General features: G+C 36.6%; 1 protein-coding gene across 4 annotated transcripts in view; it reads left to right on the top strand.

Annotated features, from left to right (window-relative positions):
- Positions 1–25319, top strand: part of hdac4 (histone deacetylase 4) — a 260715-nt gene that overhangs the window by 197450 nt on the left and 37946 nt on the right. For all 4 annotated transcript variants that reach the window (XM_077215662.1, XM_077215663.1, XM_077215664.1 and 1 more), the window contains 9 exons: positions 1755–1948; positions 5910–6116; positions 10093–10279; positions 10415–10548; positions 13880–13982; positions 16516–16562; positions 21575–21682; positions 22783–22838; positions 24506–24593. In XM_077215662.1, coding sequence (XP_077071777.1) covers positions 1755–1948; positions 5910–6116; positions 10093–10279; positions 10415–10548; positions 13880–13982; positions 16516–16562; positions 21575–21682; positions 22783–22838; positions 24506–24593 — 1124 coding nt within the window. The remainder of the gene's footprint in view (positions 1–1754; positions 1949–5909; positions 6117–10092; positions 10280–10414; positions 10549–13879; positions 13983–16515; positions 16563–21574; positions 21683–22782; positions 22839–24505; positions 24594–25319) is intronic.

Below are 25319 nucleotides of genomic sequence, written 5' to 3'. Positions count from 1 at the left end.
TGAAATGTTACAGTTCTCCAGACTCTGATGTAGCTCCCCAGTAAAGAATGTTTCTTATTTTCTTTGAAAGGAAGGAAGTTTGGTCCCACTTAATTTTTCAGCAGGTTCAAGGATTGGCACAGCTTACCCTAAGGCATCTGACACACTTTACACCACTGCTTCCATTTTGGGAAAAATGTTAGATTTAATAATTAATCTTTGCGAGTGTGTATTTGCATGGTTCGTTGATTCTCGTAATATACAAATATTTCTCACATTTGTGACATAATTTCCCATTATTTGCACATTATATCTCAAAATTGCAGCAAAGGGGGGCACTAAACAGGCAGGTGCCCCGGGGCCTCGCAGGATCATAATGCGTCGCGCTCCGTTCTCCCTGCGGTTGTCATGCATTTATTGGTTGTAATTAGTCCAGCATAGGTTATGCAGCGTCCTTTATAAATTGGATTCAATTTCCTCCGATACGCACTAAAGAAGGCTCATTTTAATCAAATTAGTCATAGGCGGTGTTAATTAGCCTCCTGATGTGCCAGTAACGGCTTCACGAGAGACAGGAGAGGGAGGCTGGCAATAAGAAGAGGTCAATAGTTATCCTTAGGATGAGAGAGAGAGACGCCTCACTGGCGCAGTCAATTCTGACTAATGATTTGTGCCATCATAGACCATCACGTTAAAGAGCTAACCTTTTCTCCGCCCACTGTTGTCAGGGAGATGAGCAAATCCAGTGCACAGGAAGTGTACAAACAGGAAGTGTCAAGCCCCTGGGAGGGACGGAGAGTGTGTCTGAAGCAGAGTGGCGCAATAATGGCAATAAAAAAATTCATGGAAAAAAAAAAATTCTGACTGAATAGCTTCTGTTCCGGTGATCCATCATTCAGTGTGTATATATTTACATTTAATCATTTAGCAGAGCTTTTATCCAAAGCGACTTTCAAATGGTGAGAGCAGCAGCAGCAATTAAACTAAAAATAAACTAAAAAGTGTTGTGTGACCCTTCCCAGTTTAGTCTAACGCAGTATACGTTTTATATATATATATATATATATATATATATATATATATATATATATATATATATATATATATATGTTGCTGTTTATTAAATTACACATTTTATTATATTTATTTATATATTTATTTATATAATTATATGAAAGGACTATTATAAAACTATGAAATATTATTTAGATAAATATAAATACACATACAGTACATACATGCAGTTTTTTATATTTTACTATATAAATATTACATTTTATTTTATATTATTATATAAAATGATTGTATTTTATTATGTATATTATGTCATGTTATCTATATTTCATATTGAATCATTTCATATATATATATATATATATATATATATATAAAATAATGATCTGCAAATATTATCTATTATAGTAATCGATATGATCTATAATTATATTATTTTATATATTGTTGCACTCATTTAGGACAGTATGTTAAGTTTGAAATCATTACACTTTAAAATCTCACCTCAAGGTCTGTGTTCTGTTCCATTCAGTTGCATTTTTGAATGACTTTTAAGGATCTTGCCAGTTTTGTGTGCACAAGCGACCCGTGGGCATGCCGCCTAAAACTGACACGGAGATGCGCTTAAATCTTCAGTCGTGTGTGTATTCAGGAAACTTCACCCCTTGAGAGCAAAAGCGGGCAAAGGTGTTAATTAGTTCAGGGCTAAGTGCTAACTAGAATCTGCTGTGTAACCCAAAGCCCATGTGTTGTGTCCCCAGGCCTGGGTGGCGTGCCCCTGCAGTCCCATCCCATCCATAAGCTCCGGCAGCATCGGCCCCTCGGACGCACACAGTCGGCCCCCCTGCCCCAGAACGCCCAGGCGCTGCAGCAGCTGGTGGTTCAACAGCAACACCAGCAGTTCCTGGAAAAACACAAGCAACAGTTCCAGCAGCAGCAGCTTCACATCAACAAGGTACAGCATTCTGTCTGTCTTTAGCTCCCTTAATCACCATGGCAACCAGCAGGATGTGCAGTCCTTATATGGTCAGAACGGAAGCACTCTGCTAGTGTGTTTGTGTATACGTGGGACTGCAGTCATGAGCGGACCCAGACTGAATCTGTGCTTGGAATCGCAATTTTCGTCCTGAATTTTGGGCGAAATGCGAAATACTGTTAAAGTAACTATTTTGTCTGCTGGTCCCACCTTAAAAGATTTATATTTTTGAAGTTTTAGAAAAATAAAATTCCTTTTCATTTTTTTTTTTTATTTCTTTTTGTAAAATGCATACACAAAATATATGCATGACCACTACCACTACTTCTTTTTGAAAGAAGTCCCTTATGCTCACCAAGCTGCATTTATTTGATCCAAAATAAAGTAAAAACAGTAATATTTTTTTAAATGAGTTTAAAATAATATTCTATTTGAATATATTTTAAAATGTAATTTATTCCTGTGATGCAAAGCTGAATTTTCAGCAGCATTACTCCAGTCCTCAGTGTCACATGATCCTTCAGAAATCATTGTAATATGATGATATGATACTCAGGAAACATTTCTGATTATCAATGTTGAAAACAGTTGTTTTGCTTAATATTTTTGTGGAAACCGGATATGTTCACGATTCTTTGTTAAATAGAAGATTTGAAAGAACAGCATTTATTATTTATATAACACTACAAAACTCACTTGTAATCAATTTAATGTGTCCTTGCTGAATAAAAGAAAAAAACAACTGACCGCAGACTTTTGAACTGAAGTGTATTTTGCAAAACAATTTATTTATTTATTTTTTTGGATTGAACCATTTTTAATTGTTTTATTAAAATATTGATAAAAATGCTTGATTGGATGAGCAACCAGTTCATTCTTTCCTAAACTAAATGTCTGCGTTTTCATAGTTTTTTTCATATCATTTTTTGATTCGGAAACAAAGTTTCCAATGTTGTAATGAATGAAGTCTTGTTGATTTGCTTCATGAACTTTTCATTGAAGGATTTTAAATCCCTATGGGAAAAGAATGAATGAGGAAAACTACTTGCTGTGCTCTACAACCTCCCCATTTTTTATTCCTCCTCATGTTTGCTCTTGGAGTGTGTGGTGAAGTCTGTAGAGATTACTAGTGTTGGCTCATTATCCTACAGGGTTTTTGGTTTGTTTCTAATGTCTGTGCCCCCCCCCCACAAACGTGTCGGAATGAGATCACTGGGTGTGGATCACCTCAGCGCTACACTCGGGGCTTCCGGGAATACAGCCTCTTTACTCAGCAGATGTCAGAGGATTTAATGTTTCCCAAGCAAGGCTCACGCTGTTTAGATTTCAGTCCATTCCTATATTTTAGAAGTTAAAAGTTTGCTTGTGGAGATGTGAGAAGGCATATGTTGTGAATCTGTGCATGTGGTTTCCTGCATTTCAAAGTAGGTCCAGTGCATGACATCTGTGGCCTTAATTTGTCTATTTTATACAATGCATTTAGGAAAAAATATGCGAAATAGATTTAAACATGGTAAAATGTTAAACTTAATAGTCCAATGGAGAGAACGGAAATGCGTAGCGCCAGACACTAGTCCAAAACAGGTGAATGAATAGAATCAGATTCAAAAATGTAAAAATAACAAAAGAAGTTCCGCACACGAGAATGTCATATGAATGTATTGTTCAGAGGCAACAAATAAAGTGCAAGGTGCACGAAAACGTTTTATTTGTGTGGACAATAAATGCATGTGAGCTTTTTGGCCTATTTCTGATGTGTGAAACTTAATAGTCCATGAATAAGATTTAAGAGCTGCCGTGGTGAAGAATGTCAGGGAATTAGAGCTGCACAATTCTGGATAAATTTCATATAGAGATAGAATGATTCAATGACTCACTTATAAATACTTCACTTGTTTCATTACTGGACAAATGAGCGTTTTTGAACGAATCACTTGAATGAATGATTCAATGACAGGTTCATTTTTTAACAGTCACTTGTCGTAATAATATAATTGTTACAATATTTAAGTTTGAAGGGTCAATTTTTTTTCAAAAGGCAAAAGGTGATTTGCTCTATTTTGATCCTGGCATCCTGGGTGTTTGACAGCTATACAGTGAATAATGTTTTCATTTCTGTGCTTTCCTCATTCAAGCTATCGTTTGGTTTCAGAAAACTAGTTAAAATACTCAAGACTACCTTTATGGTGTTTTGTCACTTTTTGAGCTTGACAGCCTTTGCTTACCATATTTTACCAACGGAACGACATGAGGATTGATAAATACTGACAGAATTCAAATAACTTAATTAATATTCATGACCCAAGCCATATCTGCCAACGTTTGTGTGCTGAGCTGCTAACACTGACAGAAGGTCTAGCTTGATGTTCTAGGCCTAATTACTGAACTTTAATGACAAAAAGGCCTGGGAGATGTTTTTGTTGATGTTTTTGGAAAGTTTTTAAGCTTTCAAATTGCATCTAGTATGAATGTATCTGTGGCAACTAGACGTTTGAAATCATGTCATCCTTGTGAGGAAATTGATGATGTTTGTCCCCAAATTTTGGATTATTCCCGTAATTTGGGCTTTGGCTTTTATCCTTTTACAAAGAAATGACATGAACATGTTCACTAAGCTGAAGGGAGAGATGCAGTTGTGGTGAGGAAGGGGGAGGAAAACAAAGGAGAATGTGAAAAAAGAAAAGCTTGTTTGGAATGAAGCACACAGATGAGGCAATTGCAGAGCGCTCTGACGTCAATTATGTTCCCTTGGCACAGTGCCAGGGGCCCGTGTTTTTACCCGACTCCAGTGTGTGTGTGTGCGCGTGTGTGTGTGAGGGCGGGGCTAGAGCTGTCATTGCCACGGTGATAGGGTTAGAGACAGCTGTCACAACATGATCTTGAGCAGAGAGGACAGTTTCTTTTGTTCCTGTTGTTCCAGGAATACTATTTAATGCAACTGTAGCTTTTTCTCTTTTTTTAACAGAAGATCTTTGTGTGTGTTGCAGATGTGCTCTGAAGTCATTCTCTTAGGAATTCCTTTTCTGTTTTTCAAATTTCACAACTTTTTTACTTCCATTAAGGAATGTATTTCTAAACGAAACAGGATGTTTAAAAAAGACGGTTTATGCTGACTTTAAGGGCTTATGCTTTTGATAATATTTGTAGCTACACTACAACCTAAAACAAAAGAAAAAAATCTGATCATGTACTTTTGAATTGTTTACTTTTTTAATTATTAATAATAAAAATAAGATATATTTTTATTTTACCCTTCGGAAAAATACACTACCACTTCATGAGTTTGGGCTCGGTACGATTTTTCAAGATGTTTTAATAGAAGTCTCTTCTGACCACCAAGGCTGAATTTATTTGATCAAAACTACAGTAAAAACCGCAATATTGTGAAATATTATTACAATTGAAAGTTTTCTATTGGAATAGATTTAATAATGTAATTTATTCCTGTGATGCAATGCTGAATTTCCTGCATCATTATTCCAGTCTTCAGTGTCACATGATCCTTCAGGAATCATTCTAATATGCTGATTTGATGCTCAATAAACATTTCTTCTTATTATTATCAATGCTGAAAACAGCTGTGCATGCTTTGTGGAAACCATGATACATTTTTTCCCAGGGTTATTTGATGAAATGAACCTTCACACGAAATAATTTATTTGAAATTACAAATGAAACATAATAAATGTCTTAACTGTTGCAGTTTAATACATCCTTGCTGAATAAAAGTTTTTTTTCTTTTGTTTTTTCAAAAAAATATCTTAATGACCCCAAACTTTTGACCGTTAGTGCATAATTAAGTAGCATTGCTAATTTTAATTAGTTATTCCCTGACACTGTTGAATACACATTCTGTTATATCTAATAAAATGATTAATTTGTATGTGTAGAAGTCTGATTGATCAGATGAAATGATGTTGTGTTTCTCCACCTCTCTCAGATGATGGCTAAGCCGAACGAGCCGGGCCGACAGCACGAGAGTCACCCGGAGGAGACGGAAGAGGAGCTGCGGGAGCACCAGGGGCTGGGAGACTCCTCCGAGGGTCTTCCTCACGGAGTCATCATCAAACAGGAACCTCTGGATGAACAGGACGAAGAGTTCCAGCAGAGAGAGAGACAAGTTGAGGAAGAGCTGCTCTTCAGACAGGTGAGGATCAGGCGGGACACATGGGGGAGAGACAAATTCAATACTTTCAGACTATGTAAATATTGATTTACATTAGTAGGAAAGCCTATTTTCTGGGTGATAACATGTTTTAAATCACTACTAAGCTTAGTTAATTGTAACCATTGGCTCTGTGACTGGCACTCAGCTTGCCTAGGTTCGAGTGATACAATGTCATTTTCCCCACGGGACATACTCAGTTTACTAAATAAAATTAACTTTAGGGCTGAGTTGAAAATATTGTTTTCTCGATTTTAATCGATTCTCAAATTTGATAAACCAATATCTTAAGAATAATTTTCTTGGTCTATGCTTTTTTCAGTTGATGCGTGAGCAACTTCACTAAACATTATTTGTAGCATAAATCGCAGTAAGTTCTGTGTTTTGTTACTTTTTGTTACTCTTTCATATGTAAGATATGAAGTCTTAGCTATCCGATTCTGTCAATTTTAATTATGAAATTCAAACAATAAATACCATTTCGCTGCTCTTTAATACTGAAATTTCAAAAATGAAACGAATGTATTTTATTTATTTTTTCAATTAAATTATTTTACTATATTTCAGTTTCGATAATGTCTTTTATTTAATACTTTGTATTTTTAGGGGATTTAATGTTGTTAAATGATATGTACAGTTTGCAGTAGTTTTAATCCACTTATTCACTTTGTGAGCATGAACTTAAACTGTCATAAATCTTGCCTGCTTTGGAGTTTGGTCTCTTTTTATAGACGATACTTGACATATTATTGCTGAAGTGAAAAAAAGTTATACAATTAATTTGATTTTTTTTTTTATATAACACCATTTTCAAGTTTTATATGAAATATATATTTTCCAAAACACGTTTTACTCTAAAACTGTGAGAAAAAATCAAAGCCATATATCTAAACAAGCTGTGTTCCAAATTTGAGGTTGATAACTCAAACAATTAACTTTCAGTAAAATTTAGTTTGGGCGCAGGACCGCACTTTCACTAGATGAAATTCGTCTCCCGTTTGTTTCCAATGCTGTCAAACAATGTGTTACTATTTTTTTCAGGACCGTTTAACCTTTTCGAATCATGTCCATGATTTTTTTTGTGTGCGTGTGCGTGCGTGTGCGTGTGCGTGTGCGCGTGTGTGTGTGTGTGTGTGTGTGTGTGTGTGTGTGTGTGTGTGTGTGTGTGTGTGTGTGTGTGTGTGTGTGTGTGTGTGTGTGTGTGTGTGTGTGTGTGTGTGTGTGTGTGTGTGTGTGTGTGTGTGTGTGTGTGTGTGTGTGTGTGTGTGTGTGTGTGTGTGTGAGAGAGTTGACACAACAATTGCCAAAACCTTTACAAAGTTTTGTACCATTCCTATAAAGTGAAAAAAACCTCAAAAAACAAAACATACAATTGTTTGGTTAAAAAAATGACCCAACAGCCCAGAGGGTTAATGTGTCAGACAGAACGCTGTAGCCACAAAATGTATCACGTCACATGTAGTTGCTCAATCAGTGTTTTAACCACAGAAAGATGTCAATAAAATGGTTTGTGAACAATGTCACAGAACTCTACATTTACCTCAGAAAAGCTATTCAGTGTCCATAGCTCGATAGTCAGCTAGAAAAATTAATACTAAAGAGTGGCATTTTGCTAAATATGTGCACTATTACATATTAAAACTAGATAATACAGACATAATCGATATGCAGCATACGGCGTACGTCTTGCAGGACGCGGGACAAAGCTCTCAATTTCGGGACTTTCCCGCAAAATGGGGGAATTAAAAATATATAGATATATCAAATAAAGTATAAGGCTTTGTCCGTCGCTCTTGAGAATGTAGAAATTCACAATAAATGGTGTTTCTTTGAATGGCACAGAATGAAGCCAGAGACATGTTGAGCACCAGAAGAGGGCAGCAACAGGCTCCTATAAGAAAAAGTGGTTATTAACCATCAAGAATGATCTGTAGCAACAAGAAACTGGCTGCATTCGAAATCGCATACTTGCCTGGCAAAAAACAGTATGTGACAAAAGAAATATGTCTGAATTCACAGTACTCATAACAGAGAAGGCAAAAAGTACCCGGATGACGTACTACTTCCGGTGAGATTCTAAAGTGTACATGCGATAGACACTGAACTATTCCATGAGGCCACGGGACAGGATTTATGAATAGAAGTGAAGCGACACAACTGACGCTGGTTGGTCACATGATAATGACAAGATGGTGAATGTAGTATGTCCGGTTTACATTCATACTAGACACACTCACATATAAGTACTTTTTTAGCGACCATGAAGTAATTACTTATTCAAAATACCTTGAGAACCTACTCAAGAGAGTATGCGATTTCAGACGCAGCCAGTGTGTCCTCCTAGCATTTACTCAGCTGAAGACATGCGTCTATTTTACTTAACGCTGCCAAAAAACAATGGGAGTTTATGTCAAATACAAAAAGAGCAATTACTTGCTAAGCAGCTGTGCAAACAGTAACGTGCCAGTTTCATTAATGCACAAGCAAAATAGTTAAATAAAAGTGTTTTTTACTAACATAAAATGCTTAATGTGAGTTTATTTGCGCAATCCTTAAAAAAACTTGTGTTTTTTTAACGCATTAACTGTTTAATGCAACCACAGGTCCTCAATGATTAATCACTGCTTTTTAAAATGAACTTGTGCTCGATGAGATCCTTTAGGTCCAACTCATTTTCTTCTTAATGGGCAGCAGGGGTTTGAAACCCTCTGCGTGTTCCTGCAATCAAACTGAAATATTCATCAGCTAACTAAAGCTGTGTCCGAAACTGAGGATAGCTGCCGATTACCAGGCAGTGCTTATGTATGAAGAACTTCCTGAGGTTTCAGACCAGCTTCAAGGAACCAACATCATACTGTATAATGATCACGGACAGACTCATGTGAGCTTTAGACATAACCAAGCAAATATTTGATGGCTACAATGCTTGTCTCTTAGAGTATAAATTGAAGTATACACTACTGTTCAAATGTTTGGGGTCAGTAATATTTTTGCTTTTTGGAAATTAATAATTTTATTCAGCTAAAATGCATTAAATTGGTGAGTAAATTTCTAATTCAAGTAAATGCTGTTCTTTTGAACTTTTTATTCATTAGAGAATCATGAAAAAAATGTTGTTTGCCCCAAAAAAAAAAAAAAAATATATATATATATATATATATATATATATAAAAATGTGTCATATATATTTTTTACATCAATAATAAAAAGAGATGTTTCTTGAACAGCAAATCAGCATATTAGGATCATATGACACAGAAGAGTAATGATGCTGAAAATTCAGCTTTGCATCCCAGGAATAAATTACATTTTAAAGTATATTCAAATCATAAACATTTATTTTAGATTGTAATAATATATCACAATATTTATTTATATTTGATCAATTCAATGCAGCCTTGGTGAGCATAAGAGACTTCTTTCAAAAACATTAAAAAAAATCTTGCAAACTCCCAAATTTTGAATTGTAATGGAAATATATTTTTAAGCATATTTACAAATAATTTTCATCTTCCAATCCAAATGCAGTTTTTATTCTTTAAACAAACTACCTTGACCATATATACTTTCCTGCCTGCAGACCTTCGTATACTGCCTTAGAAACCAGCATTTGTCACATTTTGGACAGCCTAAATTTAGTCTTGAACAGCTGGGTGCAAAGCATTGTGAATATGTAAAGTGTAGTTTGAAACACTCTCACCTTAATTAGCATAATAAATGTGAAGTCTCTGTCCTTGATTTTCAAAATATGAAGCATTTTCTACTTAAAACGCTCTTTTTCAATGTATTTAGTGCCACCTGCTGATAATTTGTGTAACTGCAGGATGCCTAAAGCACTTGATTTTCATCTGAATGAGGGATGAAACCTCCTCCCAAAGATGCCTGATGTTTCCACAAATTCACTTGCAATGTTTCACAACTATTTCAAGAGAAAACTTCTGTTGTTGTCTCTGAGCAGCAAGCTCTCCTGTTAGAGCAACAGAGGATCCATCAGCTGAGGAACTATCAGGCGTCTATGGAGGCGGCCGGACTGTCTGTGACCTTCCCAGGCCATCGGCCCCTGTCCAGGGCACAATCGTCCCCAGCCTCAGCGACCTTTCCCATTGTGGCCCAGGAACCAGCAGCCAAACCACGCTTTACCACCGGTCAGTCACTGGATTAGATATCATTGCCATGGGATTACCAACTAAAAACTAAGGAAAACAACTAAGCATCTGGATATTAAATATATTCATATTAGGTTGTATCCCTCCTTAAAATAAGTATTTGTGCCCCTACAGGTCTGGTGTACGACACCCTGATGCAGAAACACCAGTGCATGTGTGGAAACAGTAACATCCACCCCGAGCACGCCGGACGCATCCAGAGCATCTGGTCTCGACTGCAGGAGACAGGGCTGCGCGGCCAGTGCGAGGTATTTCGTTTGCTCACATCTGTCCATTTATGACATTATCAATCTGCTTTTTTAGCGGAAACATGAAATGATGTTTCAGCACTAAACATATTTATGTCGTGTTTAGCTTCAGCCTCCTGCTGGTAACTTTATCAAGGTGAAGGATTTTTTTTCGCTCTGTAGAGGGCGCTGTTCAGCCACCACTAACACAGCCACACACTCCCTTTGATGAAACTTTATGAATAAACCAAAGAGTTTTACTCAACGGAAGGGGGGGGGGGGGGGTTCAAGGGAAAATTGAGCCCGGAGAGAAAAAGAGGCAAACAACTTTCATACTGTATAAGAGCAGAGGAAGTGCTGGTGAATTACAGCAGGGGTCCAAATGTCTGAGGCCACTTGTGTAAATACTTCTCTTTTCACAATTTAATACACAATTTTTTATTACAAATTTGAATGAAAAAAAGTCTTAGTGTTTGGTTTGTTGCTCTAATGACAGCAGCTGCATGAACACTACAGGTTTGCTCAAACCCTGATGATCATGTTCTCCAGCGTGATCTGAGAATAAGCCAGAGAGCATCTTATGTTTCAATGGAAGCGGCCGCATCTGGCCTTTGTACTGATGAGTCACATTTTCCATTTGCATGAGATTAGTAACCTAAAAATTAGTTTAGTGCCGGTAAGATTTTTTCATGTTTTTTTTTTTTTTTTCAAGTCTCTTCTGCTCACCAAGGCTGCATTTATTTGATCAAAAACATTTGGTCATATTGTGAATATTTAAAATAAAATTTAAAATATTGTTTTCTTTTTATTTTATTTTTTTCAAATGTTATTTATTCCCGTGTCCAAAGCTGAATTTTTTAGCAGTCTTCAGTCACATGATCCTTCACAAATCATTCTAATATGCTGATTTGCAGCTCAGAAATTTTCTTATTATTCTTCACGTTGAAATCAGTTGTGCTGCTTAATATTTGTGTGGAAACCGTGATATTTCTTTTTTCGGGATCCTTTGATGAATATAAAGTAAAACTAAAGAGCATTTGTTTGAATTAGAAATCCTTTGTAACAATGTAAAAGACTTTACTGCCACTTTTGTTTAATATAATGCATCCTTGCTGAATAAAAGTATAAAAACTTCTTTTGAATGATTGTGTATTTCTTAATTTAATTCTAAATGTTTCACAATCATGCAACTTACTTAATTTCCAAATTAAAATGACAAAAATCCGATTTTCTTGCAGACTTGTGGGCCCACACGAAACCCCTCACAGTTAGTTTTCTAAATATAGTATGCTTTGAGCTATAAATAACATTATTTTACTCCCTTTCCCACATTTCTCCCTCGAAGTCAGCGCAGAAAAGCAGTGTGTGCTTGCTTATCTCTGCCTCCACCTGCTGAGGGCAATTCCTGAGCTCTCCCATCATCTGGAGTCCTGATCGCTGGTGCCTAATGGCTCTCGCTGGATCTAATCTCTCCTGCCACGCTGGCTCCATTGCGTCAGGCCTGTTCGAGGCAGTCGCGTAGCTGCAGTCTCTGTTTTCCTCCAAACAAACAAGTAAACAAGCACCACAATGGTACGGCTGCGCCTCTGCTCTCTCGCCTACATTCGTGGTGGGGATGTTTATTGTTCTGGGAGATGGAAACAGTGAATTGGGCCTCAATTAAAGGCAGTCATGACTCTAATACCCCCTAATCTACAGCAGGGGGGCCCTTAAAGAGTGTAGGGTTGTTTTGAGCTGCCGCCAGCCAGCACCGGGGCCCCTCTTTAACGGCCCATGCTGTTAAATCCGAGAGGTAGTACGTCCTGTTGCAGGTGTCACCTCGGCAGAACCCTCCCCAGAGCGCTTCCACAGGTGGGCAGGTCCGCCTCCCTCTCGGATGGTCTGTGTCTCGGAGGCCAGAGCTATTAAAACAGGGAAAAGCAGCTCCGCCACCTCCGAGGGCCGGTGGCTTTGTTCTACAGGCATGTGGGGCCCAGTTTGGAGTGGGAGGTAGACAGCGGGCCTGTTTCAGCTCTGCTACGACAGCTAAAGACTTTAGTCGGCGTATAGAGTTTTGCAGGGATGATGTATTTTTGTAGGCCATCCCTGAGTTAGCATCAATCTGGTTCCCTCGACAAAAACCCAATAGGATTTTTCCATTGGATTTTTGCTAGAAATAAGGTCTTTGACTACCAAAAGCGTATGATTCTTAGACATTTTGTTCATCATGATAATCTTCACAATTTAACACAACTCTGAAGCGTATATAGGCGGAACTACACAGCGGTCACATGACCTCAATGTCACATCACTAAGCTTCCGACAACTCTTTCAGTCTTTGTTTAAAAACATTTTCCCTGAAAGTTCAAGTTATAATTGTGTGCAGGAGTGTGATTATAAACACAAGGATTTTAAAGCGGTTTACCTGTTCGATTATATTATATCAAAGCCACTGGGAAGGCAAGCCCGCAACCTTTAGCCAGGAAAGCGTAACGGCTAATGCTAACGCTCCGGCTTTGTCGGTACACAGGGAAGAAGACAGGAGGCCATTTTTTTGAGTCGATAACAAACACAGAATGTGTAGTGCAAAGATATTCCATAGCCTTTCAACATATGAGAAAAATATGTAATTTTTATAATAATTTTCTTGTTAATTATACTACTCATCGGTTGTTGTTTAGAAGTAGAAGTATTTGTCCTCTGAATAAGTGTACATGATAATAAGTTTTAAAAAAATCCATGTTTTTGGACAGAATCGTTTTGTGTAATGTAAACTCAAAGCATTTGGAGCCTGTTTAAATGTGTTTTTATTTCATAAAATAATTATAAAAAATGTTCAAATGATCAGAATTTTAAAGCTCTAAAAATGTAAACGGTAGCTTATAGAAAAGTGCTTGCAACATAACAGTCATGGGTCCGATTCCCAGGAAATGAATTGAAAACATGTGTAGCTTGAATGCAATGCAAGTCACTTTGGATAAAAGCATTTGCCAAATGCATAAATCAAAAAACTGTTTGAGTTCAGTTTCGATGGTTTGTATGGCAGTTTGTATCTTTTGTATATGACCAACTTTTACTTGGGTAAGATGAATGTACCGTTTGGCAAACAATCTTACTGACCCTAAACTTTTGAAAGTTCAATTTAAGAACATGAAATAAACACAAAATCGTTGTATTTCAATGAACAATTTTTAACATTATATAGTAACAAAATTCACAAAAAAGTTACATTAAAATCTAAAAAAAATACTATATTTCAGCAGATTAGTTTCAGTTTGTTTCATGTCACTACTAGTGTTACAGATTGAAACTCAACCATCATCCATGTCAAATGGAATACTCAGATCTTAACTCTATCGTTCATTTTTTGCAGTGTATTCGAGGCAGGAAAGCCACTCTGGAGGAGCTACAGACGGTCCACTCTGAAGCCCATGTTCTCCTTTATGGAACCAACCCACTCAGACAAAAACTGGACAGTAAGAGAACACACACACACACACACACACCTGTCTACACCACAGGCTGAATCTGAATGAGTTTTGTGAATGATCGCATTGTTGTATTTCTCTCTCTGCGACAGTTGGAGCCTCCGATGGCCTTCTCAGTTATTAGCCCGTGAAGCACTGCGCCTGGACTTCTGCAATTATCCACATTATTTACGCTTCTGCAGCCAGATCCGCCTTACAGCATGTTTCCTAAATGCTGCAATTGGTTTCATTTCTTTTTTTGGCCCGTTGTTGTTCCCTCCCCATCCCGTTCGCCCCTGTCAGCTCACTCTCCGCTTTCATCAGTCATGGCCTTGATCTGAGTCTGCCCCTGAGCTGTCCGTCAAGGCCGTCACCTCTCTGCCAATAACAACCACACATGCAGTTTTCCATGACTTCAGCTCCGGCCCCCTCGTGCAGCGATCAAACACATGCCCCCTTACACACGCGTGCACATGCATGGATATTTCACACTCGTCGGGCACAGTGATGACATCACAGTTGAGACTGCTCAGTTTCCACCTTTACAATCTGATTAACAGACTTTTGATGTTAGTTGCTACAATGTGTTGCTTTAGAAGCACAGTTGATTTGAAAAAATAGGGCAATTTTAATCAATAGATGCTTTGCCTCATTGAGAAATGTTGGATTATTGCATGCGTGTTTGTGCTCTAAAAACTAGGGATGGTCAATGTGGTCATTTTGAGTACTCGCGGTTGGTGGTCCATCTGTGCTGATTTTTTTTTATTGTTGGTCTATGTGCGTCAAAAGGACGTCTTTAGCTATTACATTGCATCTCGTTTTTTAAGTGTACTAATGGCGTTTTCTTGCGCAACATATTTTTAAGAAATATTGCTGCATCCCAATTCGCATACTATCCATCCTAAATACTATTGGAAATTAGATGTAGGTAGTCCCATATCATAGTATGTTGAAAAGAGTATTCCAAAGATCTGAAGTGCAGATCCGTGCACACTCTACATCTAATATATTGCCCACAACCCATTGCGCGTTTAAGGAGGATTTTATTAGAACTACAAACATGAATAAAAAATGTTTGAAAAACTACAAACATGGCGGATGTGCGAGTCCAATGGCTAGGTAGAGAGGTTTAAATAAAGCGGTTTGAGTGATTCAAAATCAGTATCTAACCTGACGAAAAGATGTTTATTCAGTTTTATCCACATTATATTTCATCTGCAACAGCATTGAGAATTTTGTAATGATACGTTTGGTTATTAACTTTTTAATGCATCATTATGCAAATTGCTAACATATGACTGGCAGGACTGGCCAGGACTATATTTCTCTCTGAAAAGTGTAAAATTAAGTTAAATTCAATGTGGAATTGGCCGTCATTTTAACTATGACAAGATGATTGACAGGGCCGTTTATTCAGTGACAGGATGCGTGTTACAAAGCAACAGAGCTATCCGTTAAAGACACGGTTATGACAAAGTAGTGTGTCCCAAAGCTTGTCTACTCTTCTGGTACACACTCAGAAGTCTTTTTCTTTTTCTTCACAAAAAGGGTACATACAGTACTTTTAGGGCATAGTATAAGTAGGCGAATTGGGACTTAGCATGTATTTACTTAAAACAAGTTGTTTTAAGTTACTGCCATAGTTTTTTTTTTAGTTTTTTTTTAATTAAAATTACTTCTTGCAAGTTGGATATTATTGTTAGATATTACTTGCATATCAGTAAGTGAGTCACATATTAATTCAGTAACCAATCTGATGGATTTACTGAGTTCATGTAGTGAAATTTGCGTGAGACTGACCAATATGCGTTATGAATTGATGAAATGAACCGGCTCACAAGAGTCATTGGTTCATGAATCAGATCTTATTGGTTGCACTCCTGTATACGTTTTTGGTTCGCTAAAAATAGTGGGCTCGTAAGAGTCATTTGTTTGTGAAAAAAAACTGCGGTTGTGTTTTTGATCATTTTTGAAAGGATCATCTAACAATAGTCATTGTCTCAAATGAATCAAATGAGACAGGTTGCACTATGTTTTTGATTTTACTAAAAAGAACCGGCTTATAAGATTCATTTGTTTTTTTATCAAGTGACACTGGTTTCACTCTATGTTTTTGATTCACTAAAAATAACCAGCTCATAAGATTCATTAGTTTGTGAATCGGACGACATCGATTGCACTTTATGTTTTTAAATTCACCTAAAAGAATCAGCGCATAAGAGTGCATTAGTTCATAAATCAAATGGCACTGGTTACAATATGTTTTCAATTCGCTACAAAGAGCTCATAAGTATCATACATGAATCAAACTACACTAGTCATGCTCTGTTTGTGCAGCCAACAAAAAAAACATAATTTTGTCACATTTTTGCCTTATCAAACTCCCGATTCAGCTGAAAAAAATAATAATAATAATCTGGCCTCGAATAATTCATGTACACACATCTTGATATTCATGTGAAGACGACAGTTTCATAGATCAGTGATTTTTGTGGAGCTCACACAACTCTCTCTCTCTCTCTCTCTCTCTCTCTCTCTATAGGCTCAGTGACACCCATGTTCGTGAGACTGCCGTGCGGAGGAATCGGGGTGAGTTTCTCTTTCTTTCCCGCGTGTAAATAACAGCCCTGTTTGTTCTCCCTCCCCTGAACTCCAGCAGCAACAAAAACTGTTGCTCTCCTTTCTGCAGAGCGGGTAATTGTCTCCAGATGTTTTCTATAAACAAGCTGTGTGTGTGTGTATTCTCTGATGATGATGAATGAATGGACAGACTTGTTCTTCAGTGCTGAGTGGACAGTGTCAGCCACACTCTTTCACAGCTCTGTAACAGGAAGTACTCATCCTCACTTCTCTCATTCTACTCATACCCTCCCCTCCTGGATTAGGTCAATGATTCAGATTGACCATGAATGGTTTCTTGTAATGAATGGAGAGGTGGTTCAGACATTCATGTGAAAGTATACATTATATTCTTCCTTTTGAGTTGTTGTTGATGTATTCATACGTCAGAGGGAAATTATTGTTTTCTTCAGGGCTTACCCCGTTGCAACTATTGGACCTAATCATAATTATTTCGGATAATACGATCATTCAATTTACATTGCATTCAAAATTAGCATTTTATTAGTTCATGCATTCGGTGGGATTTGAACCCATCCCTTTGCTGTAGCATGCTCTACTGTTTGAGCTACAAGGATACTATGTTAATTTGAATATGCAATTAAGGACAATTTAAAAGAAGATACAAAGATGTGAAATATGCATTTAATGTGCATGTTAAATGTTGTGTGAGCGCTTCTAACAATGACATGAAGTGCAATGATCGTGATTCGCTTTGAAGCCGCTGTTGGTGATAAGTGCACTGGACTTCGTTTAAATATTGAACTAGTTCCATCTATTTTTAGTTGCTATACAAATCTAATGATGCAAAATGTCATAGAAGAAAATAAGACTGTAAGATTAGTACAATTTAAAACAAGTGCTTTCTGTTTGAAGACTGGAGTAATGATGCTGAAATCTCAGCTTTGCCATCACAGGAATAAATTCAATTTTAAAATGTATTAAAATAGAAAAGAATTATTTTAAATTGTAATATATTTCACAATATTACTGTTTTTACTGTATTTGTTATTAAATAAATGCAGTCTTGGTGAGCATAAGAGACTTCTTTGAAAAATTTTAATATATCCAAACTTAATGTGTGTGTGTGTGTGTGTGTGTGTGTGTGTGTGTGTGTGTGTGTGTGTGTGTGTGTGTGTGTGCGTGTGCGCGTGTGTGTGTGTGTGTGTGTGTGTGTGTAATGGAGGGTCCTCAGGCAGGGCTGTTGGGGGGGCGGAGCGGGGGGTTCTGATAAATGGCAGGCTGTCCCGTCTGGCTGAAGTCACAGTCTTTTGAGCTGAATGGTGAGAAACAGAAGGGCTCTGGACTCTTTTATGGAAATGGAACAAAATTGTTGTCTTCCTGCATCTCTAGAGCAAAAATTATCCTGTCAGGGTGAAGATAAACTGTGCTTGTTCATTCCAACACGCTCCCCAACCCTGCCTGAGACCTGCTTTACACCACGGGTCACGCTGCGGTGGGCTTCGGGCTGAAGCCTGAAATCTTTAGGTGTCTTCCACCAAGTTTTTTGTTTGTTTGTTTGTTTGCTTTAAACTACATACAGTGATAAATGTGCACTAAGGCTTAATGGTTTTAGTTTCAACGCCAATAATATTGAAAGATTCACTTCATAAAAATGACTCTTCTCTGTTTTTTGGGGGGTTTTTTTGCTTTTTTTTTGTATTATTTATTTTCATTATTATTATTAGTTTGAAAGTGTTTCATAGTTGCTCTGTTTCTAAACTTGAAATGAGCTGCCTATGTAGGCATTATTTTAAGGCATCATAGTTGCGCTCCAGACACAAAGAATATCCTGGAATGACCCTAAAAGTCACATTCTCGTTTATTTCTACACTATATTCCTTCATCATGCACTCTTGCTCTCTTTCAATAGCTCACTCTCTCTCAGTTCCCGAGCTTTCTCTCACTGGTCCCTGAATCAATATATATATATTTTTTTTTCGTTTTGAAATGCTCCACAGGCTCGTAATTCGTGACAAAGACGTTCTTGGCATAGCTTGAAAAGACCGGAGGTTTTTAACGTCGCCCTTGAGCGCTCATGCCATTGAAAAGCTGAATTCATAAATGGATGGAGGATTTGTGTGCTGAGAGGGAAACCCAGGGTTGGTAAACCCCTTCTGAGCGCCTCAGCGGTTCTCCAGATTTCTCACGTCCCTCTTGCCGTCTTTCTAGTTGCCAGCTTGTTGTTTCATTTAGTTCTTATTTCAGCCCGCTCCTCCTCGTGCTGTTGCAGAGACACAGACTGTCCTAATAGTCCTTCCTCTAAGATGTTTCCAGCACTTTAACAGAAATGACTTCAGTGGTCACAGGTGGTTTATTGGAAAACCATACTGGAAGTAGAGCGTGATGATGGCGTGGAAGAGAAAGACGTTTTATTGGCTGTCTGTTAGAGATGTTCAAGACAAGACATTTTGTTTTTTTGCACAGTTTTTCACCATTTTAAACGCATCTCTTTTACTAGTTCGAATACATTGTATGGTTAAATATAAAAAATTAAATAAAAATTCTATCATTAAGCAATTTTTCTGCCCAATGCACATTGGATCACAGAAAGCCAAAAGATAAAATAGTTTTTCCCCCTTTTATTTAAAAGTTAGCTTCATATTTTTTTGTAATATTAAATAATTTTAATACATTTTATGTATGTATTTATTTATTTAAACATTGTTTTGTTATATATGAACCAGACATTTTTTGTAATATTGGATACTTTCAATTTATTTTTTAAAATGATTTATTTACACACTGTTTTATTATTATAAAATAATAAATGTAATTAAAGTTTTATAATCTTATCTTTTAAAAGAATAATTTTAAATGTAAAAACCCCAACAAAAAAAATATTATAAAACAGTCGCTAGATGTTTGTTTTCTGAACAAATACACATTGGACTACAGAAAGCCAGAGTAAAAAATATGAAAAAAAAAATAATAATAATATATTTTATTTTAACAAATTATTTTTTATTACATTTATTTTAATGTATAAGTTATTGTTATAATTTATAATATATTATTTATTTATTTGATTTTATATAAATTATAATAAATTATATATTATATTATAAAACAATAATTTGTCATTTTATTTGAAAGAATATTTTTATATAATTATTATGTAAAAAAACAGCAACAAAATTATATTTTAAAAATATATATATTTTTATGTTTTCTGAACAAAATATGAGCAGTACTGATCTGTGCTAAGCTCTCTAATAGAAGATATATTGTGGTTATGATTAATGGTTGATTAATGGCTTAATTTTTTCAATGATATTCTGGTCTCTCTATACTGTATATATGGATTCCAGGGGCCGGTTGCATAAACTGCTAAGGCTAGTCTTACAAGTTAGTCATCACATTTTTTTTTCTTTAAGGCTGTTCATAACTTTAAGTCAGTTACATAAAAAGTTCCATCGGTGTCATCTGGATCAGAAAAGTAAGACTAGTTTTTTGGTCAAACTAGTTCTTAAGACAAAGTCTAAACATAGTGTCTAAGTGTATGCAACTGTCCCCAAGGCTCATTCATGCCGAAGTTTTGTTCCCTATCGCCATTTACGAGCAATAGTAGTAGTGATGCTTGTCATAAGCTAAACACTATTAATCAATAATGGCACTTGATGTCAAACTCCCAGTGTAAGAAATGTTATTCTGCACTTCAGCACCTGTTGATCTGGAGAGCCAGTAGTTTACACTTCATGAATTATTCCCTGTTTTACCCATGACCCCATTTAAGTGCACTGTGCTTAAGTATTAGTGTGTGTGTTCCTGAATGTATGTGTGTGTGTTCATTCGTGCAGTAATTGCAGGCTGTAGGGCAGACGTGTGTGAGCATAATCAGTAGTTCCTGATGAATGGCTGTTTTCTGTCTCTAAGCATTCTGGGAATGCCCCCCTTCCCGACCCAGGTCTCTCCTGCCACTATTTGCCTTCATGTCACAGAATAAACTTGCGTTCTTAGCCTGTCTGCCCTAAACTCCCAGCATGCCCGTGTCCTTTGGGTTGTGCATTAGGTGTCACATAGCCCTCTGGCTTCTTTGTGACCATGTTGTTGGTTTGTGTGTAAATCTCGGTGTGGCGTTTTCTTTTTCTGCTTGCTGGGCAATCGAGCATCTCTGTGAGAACGGGAATGGTACATAAGAGGATGTTTGGGAACGGTTGGGTGTTCAGGCCTCGTGTGTTTGCTGTCCGCTTGAGTAAACGTCTCACTTCTGTCCTGGGTAGTGTGTCAGCAGTGAGAAAAGAAAACACTGCTGAGAGACACTTTCCTCTCTCATCATATGCATGGGTTCTCGAGGAGAGACATCTTATAGAACTGTGGAATATTGTTCGCTTAATAAGGATGCCATACCATTTTCATTATTTGGTATTTGACCATACCATTTAATTGACTAGAAATTGCTGTTTGTGATACATTTTTAAGTATACTACAACAGGACTAACTAAAATGGGACTAATGATTTGTGGGTTGCAAAGTATGAATTTTCATGAAACGATAACTATTAATAACATCAAATGCACCAAACTATTTACTCTTTTTTTTTATCATTTGCTTTTAGATTTAATGTTAAACATTTTATATTTAATACTTTGTTTAATATTCTTAATATTTAATTTTTAAATTTTGTTTTTCCCCCTTTTTGTCAACCATTTTATTTGATTTTAACTTATAGTTTAGAAATGTAGTATATTTGATCACATTACTTATATTTATATATAAATATTTATTTATTTATTCAAATACAAGAATGTATTGGGTAAAATATATATAAATCATATCAGTTGATTTAATTAGTTTAGTAAACACAGATAGCTTTTTATTATTAGTTTTTATGCACTACCATTTTTATTAATTGTAATACTTTATATATGTGTGTGTGTGTTTAATTTGTTTCATTTTGAATAACTTGAAACTTGATAGCATTCCCAGTTTCAGATCATCTCCACCCTAAATGCGACAGACATGTGTTTGTGTGTTGACAGGTTGACAGTGACACTATCTGGAATGAAGTGCACTCGTCCAGTGCTGCTCGTCTGGCTGTGGGATCTGTAGTGGATCTGGTCTTTAAGGTGGCTTCGGGAGAGTTGAGGGTAAGACTGACACTCAATGGTCACAGATGTATGTTTAATGCACTTCCAGTCAGTATTTAGAGGCTGAATTATGCGTTTCACAAATGATTTCCCCTCAGCTCCCGCCCACCCGAAATCTCAGCATAACACACTGAAATACATCCATCATCGCATTCAAAAATGACATGGCTCAAAACCATGCCTCAACATGCCCAGAAAAACACAATGCACCTACATAATGCACTAGCTTTTATTTTTTCTGTTTCCCACTCTAAAATGATATCCTCTGAAGTGAGGAAGGATTCTTAAAGTCCTCTTGCTCTCAATGGCCATGCAGTGACACCCAGCAACATAGTAGCATACACTGAGCTTTATTGTCCATCAGCCTGAATGGAAAATACTTTAACTGTGTGGAGTCAATGAGGGACTGGACAGAAAGTTTTTCCCACACAGAGTGGTCTTTCCCAGAGTCACTATGGAATTATGTTTTTGTAAATTAACCCACGTCCATTAGCATACCTGCATTATACTGTGTCCAAGCCAGGCGCAATGCTACAAGTTCCAGTGTCGAGTCCTCACTGAACGCAAACCACTGCATCCACTGCATTTGAATTATTGTTAATTTATTATTTTTAAATTATATTTCTAATAAAATGATACATTCATTTATTAGTTTAATACTCTAGTTGTGTCCCAAATGATGCACTATACACTATGAACTTATGCACTATGTATTCAACCATGTAGTGTATGAATTGTAATCGTCATTCAACATCATAATGTTGATAATAAAGTGTCAAACTTTCCACAATTGTTTTTTTTTCTTCCCCCGGTTAATTAAAGGGATAGTTCACCCAAAATAATCCAAATAGGGTGAGTAAATGATGACATAATTTTCATTTTTGGGTGAACTGTCCCTTGAAGTGCATCATCCGGGTAATTAAAGTTTACTTTTTCTTTTTTGGAATTTCCAGTGTGAACACACTACTCTCGATATGTATTCTATGAAACAGCACAGAATAGTGCATAAGTACGCAAATAGGGATGCCCCTACTGTGTTAAGGTTCTTCAGTATTTCTCACTTCTAAGATCTCAGACATTGTGGGTGTTTGTGTTCACAGAACGGCTTTGCTGTGGTTCGACCTCCAGGACACCACGCTGAGGAGAGCACTCCCATGTACGTTCTCACTGTATCTCTACGATCTCAAAATAAACCCCACAGCCGATATCAGCATCCTCTTCAAACACACGCACAGCATCATAAATCAGTGTTATACACACTATCCTCTCACATAAATGAGTTCCAGCTCTGCAGTGAATCGCCTGGCCAAGACTGCAGGACTTCCAGCGCTCTCGCTGGCTTCAGTACAGTAATGCAAATTGTCGGTGAGGTGAATTCAGCACAGTAGGCCAGTCTTATCTCCAGACAGACTCACGCCAGTTTTATTTAGAAAGACTAGCATGTGTTGTAAACGGCATTTTTTCATGTCATTTTTTCATGATCTTTTCTGGATCCAGGAATTAAAGAGGTTCCTGTTGCTCGACTTTAGTTAGAGTTTTGATTTCCAGGGAACACACAAACTAAAAATTAGCATACATTTAAATGTAAAATATTGCAGCAAATAATTTTGAAATAATGTGTTGATTTTATATTCAATATTTAAATGTTTTTCAATATTTAATTAATTAAATTATTGTTGAATTATTATTATTATTATTATTATTAATGCTGGTTAGCTGCACACAACTTTGTTTCTACTTATATTGTGTCTTTTGTTTACCTAACCAATTTTTTACATTCACATTTTTATGCATTATCAAATTCAACCATTCAACCCTGTTACCCAAGATAATGTAAGGAACAATAATGATAAAAACAAAAACTTTGTTTCTTTAATTTATGGGCTAAATATGTTTCAGTTTATCAGTAACTACAAACTAACATTTAGTCTCATGATGGCTAGCTTTTTATTTTATTTATTTTGATTTTTTTTCCTACTTCATTTTGATGTTTTGTTTCTTAATAGAAAATAATAATCACAGAAAAAACTATTTAGACATTCCTCAAATTGTGGTAGCAAAGTTTAAGAAAAAAAATGCACAACTCACATAAAGTGACCATTCGTTTGCCCTCAACATTGTCATTCAACATTTAGTGCTTCCTTTTACCAACCAAATCCTGAAACATAATAAAAAAAAATTTGATTTCATGATTCATTTTGTAAGAGTTTCAGGCCCTACTTTGTACTTTATTCATAAAAAGTGTCATTTATTCCTGATCTGGCATTCTTCTGTTTGGGTACACAATGTTCTCACTGTTAAGCTCAGGCAACTTGGATACAATTTTATTTATCTTGAAGCGTGATGGTTTGTCCAAATGAATGTCAGGTATCGTTAATGTGGGACTAAATTCCCTCAAATTGATGAGTTGTGCTGCTCTAAAAGGCTCAAGCATCACAGCCGCTCCTCCCATCTTTATTCCCAGTGCATCTCCCTCATTACAGAAAGGTTAAAGTAAACGAGTGTTCCTCAGTCTCTATGCTGAAAGGTTAAATAAAAGGATTGTTCCATCAATGGCGTGTTTGGGGAGTCGACTGAGGTTTGGTGCCTCTGCCGTGGGCCGCGGGCCAGGCCCTGTTCTTACGCTCTGATGTCGGGCCAGGACGCAGTGGGTGAATCGTGTCATTAGCGAAATGAGACAATCCATCAGGCCAGGAGGTCCACTTCAGAAACACACACGATCTGGCCCTCCACAATAGATCACACACACACCAGCTGACTGCCCTGGTTCTGTGTTCTCTCTCACATGCTGTTTTTTGCTTTTGTTTTTGACACAAAAAACAGGGGATTTTGCTATTTCAACTCTGTCGCCATTGCAGCCAAACTCCTACAGCAGAGACTCAATGTCAGTAAGATTCTCATTGTAGACTGGGTAAGTGTACACTCAATCAGATTGTATATATTTTTGTTTTATTCCATGAATTTCATGTTCTTTCTTCATAAATATCTTTTTCCTATTTCTTTGTCGGTCTGGAGTCATCAAACTGAATTACACAAATAATTAACATTTTCAAACTGAGTTTCGGACACGTACAGTAACTGGCGGCGTTGGTGCATTAACCATATGAAAAATTATATGGTTAAATTATACTGAACATTTTTTTTCAGTAAAAGTCCATGGGCAATAGTTGTCTTTCTGCTAACATAACCAGTTCCATGAAAGTGGAGAATTATATATATATATATATATATATATTTTTTTTTTTTATAAAAAAAATTATTCATTAAATATTTTATTATAATTTATTTATATATATATACACAATACCGTATGTAAAGGAATAGTTCAACTAAAAATGAAAATTATCCCATAATTGACTCTCAAGCCATCTGTATATGATTTTCTTCTTCCAGCCGAACACATTTGGAGTTATATCAAATAATATGCTGGATCTTCCTAGCTTTGTAATGGGTTTGAAACAGTTATTGAAGCTCCATTAATAAATGTCTTCTGAAATTGCCGAACGCGGAAGTGCAGAAGCAAAACAAAACACTTGTCGCGAATTAGAAGTCTAAAACAAGAAGTTTTAGAGAAAAACGTCAGAGGATTTCGATAAGAGAAGAGGAGCTTGAGTTTCCATACATCGGGTCAGAGGTC

Source organism: Siphateles boraxobius, unplaced genomic scaffold (assembly GCF_051911475.1).
Source record: "Siphateles boraxobius isolate OS27281-9 unplaced genomic scaffold, OSU_SipBor_1 7, whole genome shotgun sequence".
In the NCBI taxonomy this organism is placed as follows: domain Eukaryota; kingdom Metazoa; phylum Chordata; class Actinopteri; order Cypriniformes; family Leuciscidae; genus Siphateles; species Siphateles boraxobius.
The sequence above is the reverse complement of the archived record's forward strand: the minus strand, read 5'-3'. Positions and strand labels throughout refer to the sequence as shown.